Source organism: Danio rerio, chromosome 9 (assembly GCF_049306965.1).
Source record: "Danio rerio strain Tuebingen ecotype United States chromosome 9, GRCz12tu, whole genome shotgun sequence".
Lineage (NCBI taxonomy): Eukaryota > Metazoa > Chordata > Actinopteri > Cypriniformes > Danionidae > Danio > Danio rerio.
In genome coordinates this window covers 5,340,038-5,350,000 of record NC_133184.1, presented here as the reverse complement: position 1 = coordinate 5,350,000, position 9,963 = coordinate 5,340,038, and the positions used below count along the sequence as shown (strand labels likewise).

At 30.4% G+C, this 9,963-nt stretch overlaps 2 protein-coding genes across 16 annotated transcripts in view; both read left to right on the top strand.

The window, feature by feature from the left end:
- Nucleotides 1-2,381, top strand: part of tnfsf13b (TNF superfamily member 13b) — a 17,884-nt gene extending 15,503 nt beyond the window's left edge. For all 15 annotated transcript variants that reach the window (XM_073912013.1, XM_073912007.1, XM_073912012.1 and 12 more), the window contains 1 exon segment: nucleotides 1,622-2,381. In XM_073912013.1, coding sequence (XP_073768114.1) covers nucleotides 1,622-1,734 — 113 coding nt within the window. In that variant the 3' untranslated portion in view covers nucleotides 1,735-2,381.
- A 4,588-nt stretch (nucleotides 2,382-6,969) lies between these two features.
- The window catches only part of acvr1c (activin A receptor type 1C), a 95,450-nt gene continuing 92,456 nt past the window's right edge, over nucleotides 6,970-9,963 (top strand). The window contains exon 1 of the mRNA XM_073912447.1: nucleotides 6,970-7,231. The gene's annotated coding sequence lies outside the window, so the exon portion shown is untranslated. The remainder of the gene's footprint in view (nucleotides 7,232-9,963) is intronic.

Below are 9,963 nucleotides of genomic sequence, written 5' to 3'. Positions count from 1 at the left end.
TTTATTATTATTATTATTATTATTATTATTATTAATATATTACTATTACATTATTTGTTATAATTATTACTATATTTCTTATTATTATCATTATTGTTATCATTGTTGTTATTTTTTTATTATTATTATTTTATTATTGTTTGTCATATTATTATTATTATTATCATCATTTTATTTATGTATTTACTGTTATTATTAGTTTTTATTTATTTATTTATTATCGTTATTATTGTTATTTATTATTATTATTATTTGTTTTTGCTATTATCATTTATTTATTTATTTATTTATTATCGTTATATTATTTATTATTGTTATTATTATTATTATTATTATTTGCTATTTATTTATTGTAATTATTATTGTTATTATTATTGTTATTATTAGTTATTTGTATTATTAGTTATTATTACTGTTATGATTATTACTATCATTATTATTATCATTATTACTATTATTATTATTATTATTATCATCATTATTGTTATATATATATATATATTTTTTTATTGTTGTTATCATTATTTATTATTATTATTATTATTAGTTGTTGTTGTACTTTTATTTAATTTTTTTAACAATACATTTCTAGAAAGTTTTTTTTTTTGTATTACTTTATTTATATTTTCTACACTTGCATATTTCTATATAATATTTTTGCATTTGAGTAAAACCTAAAATTCTTGAATAAAATGACAATAATTTTTGTTTTGTTAAAAAGTTTTCAGACAAGTTTATGTTTATTTTTAGACAATGCAAGCACAATATGTTTTACCTAAGAAGGGTTAATAAATATTTGGCTGATTTGTACACTTATCATTTAAAAAAAAACAGTTTTTTGCATACATGCATTCATTAATAACAAATCTGACTATTTTATTTGAAATTTGGATAAAGTTAAACAAATATAAATATTTTGGTAACACTTTATTTAGAGGTGTCTTTACACATTATATAGTAATTACAACTAATAATGCACAATTACATGCAACTAACACCAAACCTAACCTGCATTCTAATCATAACCATATAGTATGAACATTATTTTTTTTATTAATATTAACCCGTAGTTAAATAAATAGTTACACTGTAAAAAGGACTTTTTAAAATACAGTGTAACCAATTATTTTTCTAAAACCCATAGTAAAACTTCTTATCCTTTTAAAATATGACCCAGACTGATTTTGTGAGAGTAACCTAGAGTTACACAAAAAGTAAAGTCCTAAAGTATCTTATGGCTTGTAAATATGTCATTTGTTAATTTGTTTGAGATTTTTTTTTTTTTTTACTAGTGATGAAAGTGTCACAAAAATGAAGTGAAATGCATACATGGGTCAATCAATAAAGTATAGACCATTTTGAGGGGTGTAAACAATAACAATAGTTGTTCTAACAGATTTCCTTATTTACATTTTTCAATATCATAGCTTTCAAGTATCCAAAAAGGGCCACATATTGATAAATATTTTTATGATAGCTGTTTTAACCTTACGTTATATTGTATTTCCTCTTGTTATAATTTTGAAATAGTTTGACAACAAGCAGGAAATGTTCTTGGGCTAATGACATGACCACATTGAAATGGTCAAATATATAATGTAATTGATCATGTGCTCTGCAGGCGTAGTGAAACTGGACTCTGGGGACAAACTGGATCTTCTGATACCTCGTGCTAATGCTAATATCTCTCTGGAAGGGGACGCCACGTTTTTAGGAGCAATAAAACTGGCCTGAATGTGAGACGGGGCTTTGGATCAGACTTTTAGTGAGACTGGACATGGTCAGAAAGATTGTAATTGTTCAACGCTGGAGTGTGGCAGTTTGGACATCCACCAGACTAAATACTAGAGAGCTGCTCTATTCTTTAAAATGATTATTCATTCTTTATATTCTTTTTTTTACTTGCTTAATGTTACAATTCAGTGGCACTTTATCAAATGTGCCCAAAATGAATTATTTCTTGATGTTAATGGGATGGTTCACCCCAAAAAATGAAAATGTACTCACCCTCAAGTGGTTCCAAAACTTTTCTTTCTTCTGTTAACAGCCTGGGAAAAACAAGTCAGTAGTTTTCAGCATATTTCAAAGTATCTCCTTTTTGTTTTTAACAGAGGGAAGACCTTGTAAAGATTTGAATCAAGTAAAGAATGAGTAAATGATAACAGAGTATTCATTTGTTGGGTGAATTAACTCTTTACACTCAGTCTTTTTAATCTCGTATTTAAATATATTAACTCGAACTGCCATAGAAATTATTTTTTTTGCTAGATTTTCTCAATCCAGTCAGTTAGAAATCAAGTGTCCCTTTGTAAATGTGTTATACGCATGTATTTAACTCAGTATTTACTTTGATTTGTAATAAAAATATGATTTTAACAATGCACTTTGACCTTTATATTACATTTTATTTACCTACATCAGTACAGTATGTGCGGGTATATACAGCTCGAGGTGATCATGTAATGTTAATGTTTCTACCAGCAGATGGAGACAAAAGTATGCTGTAGGACATCTAGAAGACTGGAAAAGGCAGTTTTGTGCTGCCTTTTCATTGATGAAGGTAGTTTGTTTTTGACAGCCTCTCTCTACGGTGTCTCTTACCGAGAAGTTGTCAGATCTATTATTAGAAGTGGAGAGGATTTATTTGTTTCACGTGTGACATGCTTATGAGTTTCACAGGTTTTGGTGATAACATGCACTGCCATTAGCGGACACTTGTCAGCAGGAGAGATTTCAGTATAAAATGGTATATATATATATGTATATAAATATATGGTATATATATTTCAATGGTATAACAATATAATTATTAATTAGTAATGTAATTACATTCCTATTATGTTGTAATTACATCCAGGATGATATTTATAACTTTCTTTGTATATTTCAAGTACTGTATTTGTGTTTATATGTAAATAAACGCAGTACATATGTAGTTACAAACTTTTATTGTGGATGTTAGGACTTTGTAATTACATTGTTGTAACAAAATTACATCTGAGATGTAATATGTAATTGCAAATGTGTCTTGTGCGTGATTACTGTTGTGACATTGTAATTACCATACCTTCACACTGTAATTACATTGTAGTTACATCCAAGATAATATGTAGATTTGCAAATGTTTCTTTGTATATTACAGTATTTGGTTATCTATAGTTGTTTGTGTAAATATACACAGTACACATGTAATTACAAACTTAGTTACTATGTCAATACATCGTAAAGACACATTGATATTGCATTGTAATTACATCCAAGATAATATAAACTTAAATGTTTCTTTGTATATTTATTGTACAGTATTTGTGTACTTATACATAAATATATGCAGTACATATGTAATTACAAACATTTATTTTGGATGCATATACTGTGTAATAACAATGTAATCACAATGTAGCAATAACGTAGTAACAATGTAATTACAATGCAATAGCAATGTAATTACAATGTTACAAAAAATTACATTGTTATAAAAATGTCATTACATTGTAATTACAATGTATTAGCAATGTGGGTACATTGTTATAACAATGTAGTTACATTGATATTACATTGTAATTACATTTTACATCCAAGAATTTTTTTTTTACTGTTTGTGTATTTCAAGTGCTGTATTTGTGTATTTATAAGTAAACATACACAGTGCATATGTAGTTACAAACTTAGTTTGGATGACATTGTAATTACATTGCAAATATGCAATAGATATGTAATTAAAAACTTTTTTATATGACGTACTATGTAATTACATTGTAATTACTATTTTTTAATGTAGTAATAACATTACATAACATGTAATTACTCCATTGTTATAACATTGTAATTACATTGTAATTATATCTATAATAATCAGAGATGGGGACTCGAGTCACATGACTCGAGTCAGACTTAAGTCACAAAATTTAGTACTTGAAACTTGCTTGACAAATATCTAAAAAAGACTCGACTTGAGTTAAATTAGTTAAATACAAAACTGTTTGTTATATATTAAGCATTTAAAAACAAAACATAACCGAAAGTTAAGCATTCGCAGTATTAACAGCTCATCGGTTCTCAGATCTGTCCGAAAGAATCAGTTGAATTTGCTTGACTGGATCATTCGGTTCATTAAGAAGAACAGCTTTAAATGATTTGTTCGATTCATTTAAACGATTTTGACTTTAAGAAATCATAGAGTACAAATTATTACATTTTATTACAGCTAAATATGTATACTTTGTGGCTTATTTTCTGTCATTTATTTGTTGTCTGGTTTCTAATAGTGACAAACACTTGTTTGTTCCCTCAATGTTTGTTTGGTGAGCATATTTCCAATTCTATGCAAATTGAAAAAAAAAAAAAAAAAGTTAATAGCAGAAGTGAACCATTTGCTGACAGAGGACGGACACTGTAATTTATGTGTTTTTATTTAATTAACTGGTACTCAATCTAGAGCAGTAGGATGTTAAATCGTATTTTTCCCCTTAAAACCCTAACTAAAAACCCATTAGGTAGCTTCTAACTAATGTGTATCTGGAAACTGTTACGTGCACAGACGGAGGAACAGGAGATGTATTTTTGTGGAGCACTTGAAACTACATAGAGTACATTACAAAAATGCGGATGTATTTATAGTGACAGGATTAGAAAAAAACATGTTGACGAGGTTTTCAATTATCTGTTGGGTTCTGTCCCCTTTAAGAGAAAGAGATGCGGGAAATCACATTGGATTCTGGGATAAAAACAAAACAAGAAAAAAAAGTAATGCTCAGCGAGTGACTCATGTTGTTTTGCGCAGATAACCCGTAAAACATATTTTCCTGTTCCCACTGTGGCAAGAAAGTTTAATCTTCTTTTTTGTATCACTGTTGTGAAGTTTCAACTGTCTGTTTGAGATCGCTAAATTAAGTTATGTTTTAATATGTTTTATTTTATGTTTGTAATTAGCTGATTAATGCTAATCTGCACTCCTTTTTTGCTTTATGTATTTAGCGATAATTGTCTGGGGATATTTTCTGTTGTATTAGGGAGTGTTTTGTGTTTGAGTATCCATTTAGAAGAGTGGTGGGCAACCTTTTTATACCCAAAGACCACATATTGTTTTGCAAACCAACTGAAGGGCCACATGTCAAATCTTTCAAAAAAAAAAAACTTTTATTTATAGTGGCAGTAGGCATGGAATATGTAATAGTAACGGAGGCCAGCTAGTAAACCAGGTAAACCTCACTCCTCTGACCTTCAAAGGTGCTCTAGCAAAAGATGCTAGAGGCCACGGTCATTAGCCTCCTTGTTAGAGCAACCGACTCCTATGTGGGAGGTTGCCGGTTCGATCCCAGCTCGGAACGGGTTGGGTGGCGTAGGACCGGTGGGGTTACATTGGTGCCGTGACCCGGATGGCAGTGAGGTTTAGTGGGGGTGAGTGTAACGGAGGCCAGCTAGTAAGTGCTGTGCAGGTAAACCTCACTCCTCTGACCTCTAAAGGTGCTCTAGCGACAGACGCTAGAGGCCATGGTCATTAGCCTCCTTGTTAAAGCAACCGACTCTCATGCGGAAGGTTGCCGGTTTGATACCAGCTCGAAGCAGGTTGGGTGGCATAGGACCGGTGGGGTTACATATAATATCGGACAGAAACATGTCACATTAACACAAAGCAGTTTTTTTTATAGTTATTATTGAGTCATATTTATAAGTCAGATTATTTGCATTGCTATTTATATTTACTTACTAATCATCATAAAACAATAAAATAATCCCTTATAAAATATAATAATAATAATAATGTAATAAATGTTACAGTGGAAAATAGAAAATATATTGTCTGATAGAAAAAAAATTCATATTAACATTCAAAATAATTCTTAAAGTTTACTACTCAGTCAAATTTACAATAATCTACTTTGCACAGCTTTTAGAATATACAGATCAATCATCATATTACTTCATTAAACCACAAATATTTGATAAAAATACCTTTTTAAAGAAGATGTATTCATGGAAAATATATATTCTATGACACAAATTAACACATTTAACCAACAATTATATTATTTGAGTCAAATTTACAACAATATCATTTGAGCTTTTATAAATAAGCTCATATCAATCATTATAAAACGAAAGAAGAACCTTAGTCTTTGTTATTCAAGTAATTTTATTATGAGTGTGTTAATGTGAACAATGAGCCAAAAAAATAAAGTTATATCAGCAGCAACACTCTCGCAAAATACCCAGCTGATTCAGTCGTTGCCTAACGACATAAAAAAAGTGCACCGCGCAACTTTTTTCTTGTCAACAAAAAGGCAGTGCGGTGCACTTCGCATTTTTGATATGTAAATGTGTGGCGGTGCGATCAGCCCCTTAGGTTGCAGTCTTTAAAAACACCAATACTTTCTTGGCATATTAGACATACCGCTTTCTGTCCGATATTGGTGAAGAAGTATTTTGTTGTCCTTAAACACACAACATTCAGAGTCTATTTTTCTTTTTTTTTTCTTTTTTTTTTGCCTGATTCATTTTCAGTCATTACCCGTCGAGTGCATTTTAATATCCGAGAGTGTGTTCCAATTCTACTGGTTGCACATTCTGTACCGCGTGCAATACTGCTATCAAACTGCCATTCACTTGTATTGCATCAGTAATTTACTAATTCTGAAACCAAACCGATACTCATAAGCAGCATTTTAAAAACTCACTAGCGGTCTGGATGAAAGAGTTCAGTGGGCCGCATATGGCTCACGGGCCGTAGTTTGCCCACCTCTAATTTAGAAGTTCATATGCTCTTAATATATGGTTATGTTTAATTATTACACTAAAATGTTGATTATGCTAGGATGTGTCAGCTATCGAAGTGAAATAGCTTTGATTAATTATAAATATTTTCAGTGCTGTGATGATGATGATTGTCAGCTGTGTGTCTAATTAGAAGTCAGGTGTGAGTGTTTGTGTTGCTTGAGTAGAACCTGGGGCCTGTTTCACTAAGGAGGTTCAACCAACTCGGAGTTTAAACTTGAACTCTGAGTTGATTTACAGAGAGATTAAAAACTCTTGAGTTTGCAGTTTCAGAATAGCTGATCTGAGTTGGGTCAATCAACTTTGAGTGGAATATCATCATACATGTTACCTAAGCAACCTCAACATGGGAATGCTCACTAGTGACTTCTACAAATCTACAACATCAGACATCTACAAAGTTGCTGCTAGTGTGAATGGAGCTTCAGGAGTTCAGGAACCAAGTATCAAAGAGAAGGTAACATTGTCACAGTTAACCATCTGATTGCTCTGTCATCTCTTTTGCTCAGGATCAACCCTGTATAGTGGCTTAATTTTCAGGCACGTAATTTAGGGCACACCAACAATACACATTTTCAGCCTCTTCCAATTTAAACACACCTGAATCAGAACATTAGAAGAGACTCCAAGACCTGAAATGAATGGGTCAGATAAGGTAGACATCCAAAATATGTATTGTTGGTGTGCCTCCAGGAACTGGGTTGGAAAACACTGCTTTATGATGTCTTGTAGGGGGAGGGGGTTTCTAAGTTCCAACTACTGGGATTCCTCAGAGCTCTGTGCTTTGAACACTTCTAGGAAAATCTTAATATACAGTTGAAGTCAGAGTTATTAGCCCCCTTGAATTATCAGCACCCCTGTTTATTATTTTTCCCCGTTTTCTGTTTAACAGAGAGCAGTTTTTTTCCAACATTTCTAAACATAATAGTTTTATCTCTAATAACTGATTTATTTTATCTTTGCCATGATGACAGTAAATAATATTTGACTAGATATTTTTCAAGACACTTTTAAACAGCTTAAAGGGACATTTAAATACTTAGGTTAATTAGGTTAACTAGGCAGGTTAGGGTAATTAGGCGAGCTATTGTATGGTTTGTTCTGCAGACTATCCAAAAACAAATTAGCCTAAAGGGGCTAATAATTGTGTCCTTAACATGGTGTTTAAAAAATTAAAAACTGCTTTTATTCTTGTCGAAATAAAACAAATAAGACTTTTTCCAGAAGAAAAAAAATATAGGAAATACTCAGAAAATTCCTTTGCTCTTAAACATCATTTAGGAAATATTTAAAAAAGAGAAAACAATTCAAAGGGAGGCTAATAATTCTGCCTTCAACTGTACATGATGTAAAGTTAATTTAAAATTGTGATCACTTTTACATTAAAATGCTGCTATAAGGCACATTATAAAGCAATATGTTGAAAATCAGGTATGGTTTCCCCTTAAGTTTTTTTTAGTTGATGTTAAAAGCCTTAAATTTACCCTCAAAAATTCTGCAGAGGCTGTGTAACTTGGCAGACTTTAAATGCACGCGCTTTAATTAAAATGATGCATAGGTAAAGAATACCTTGTTCCTTTTCTTTTAGAAAATTTCTGAAAATGTTGTTTTATATTTCGAAATCACCAGTCATCAGCCAACATTTGCTGGTTATTTTAGTTTACAAAGTTAGGTTGACATAAAATAACTTCTAAATACATAAATTTTACAGAGATTTGTTGTAGTTGTGAAAAGCATTAATCTAGTAAATATTTATTCATTTATTTACATGCATTTATTTACATAAATTCAATCTGTCCATTTACAATAATTTACTTTTGAAGTATTTCATTTGAACTTTACATTTATGGTGATTAATTTGCAAAATATGTGTAATTTAATAAACTGTACTTTAATGAACGGACCATATTTTTTTTACAGCTTTTGTTTGTAATTTTGTGAAATAGTTATTTTCTGTAATATAAGAGAATATTTCTGGAAGTCCTACTGCCAGTCTTTTTACTAATCTCCATACAGATTTTTGCCAATGTTGTTTGTGTGGTGGAACTTGACTCACCTGCGAGGAATCCTGATCTTAACCTGATAAATCACCTGAGGAATGAAAGAATGAATAAGCGCTGAGTCTGTGAGCCAGATCTAATGTCACAAACGCCAAATGTTTGGTTATTGTTTAAAGCCAAGATGGAAGTAATAGTGAAATCTCTATACTGTTATTTGAAAATTAATTAGAAAAAAAAAATAAATAAAAAAAAAAATATATATATATATATATATAGAATGAGAAAAATATTTTTGTATGTAATGTCCAACATTTTGAGCTTGTCTGTTTTTGATATATATATATATATATATATATATATATATATATATATATATATATATATATATATATATATATATATATATATATATATATATATATATATATATATATATATATGTGTGTGTGTGTGTGTATATGAATTATTAGTTCCCTTTTGATTTATTTCCCAAATTATGTTTAACAGAGCAAGGACATTTTCACATTATGCTTGATTTTTACAGAAATATTTTTTTTTTTCTTCTGGAGAAAGTCTTATTTGCTTCATTTTGGCTAGAATAAAAGCAGTTATTAATTTCTTAAACGTTTTAGGGACAAAATTAGCCCCTTTAAGCAATTTCTTTTTCGATAGTCTCCAGAACAAACCATCGTCATACAATAACTTGCCTAATTAACCTAGTTAAGTCTTTAAATGTCACTTAAGCTGTATAGAGGTGTCTTGAAAAATATCAAGTAAAATATTATCTACTGTCATCATGGCAAATATAAAATAAATCAGTTATTAGAAATGAGTTATTAAAACTATTATGTTTAGAAATGTGCTGAATAAATATTCTCTCCATTAAACAGAAATTGGGGAAAATTAACTAGAGGTCTAATAATTCAGGGGGACTAATAATTCGGGGGTGGGGTAATAATTCTGATTTCAACTGTATATCAAAGAAATGCAAATATTATAACAATTTATGAATAAACACACACCTCGTTCTCTTCCTGTCCAAGGCTGTGGTTTGCTGATGAAATGATAATCAATAGACGGGGAGGAGCCGAATTCTGCCGCCGTTTTCTTATCAAGTTTAAGGGAACTGAGGCGATAATGTAGTGTACAGAGTATGAGCTAATCGCAAAAGTTTTAGGGGGCCTGAGTA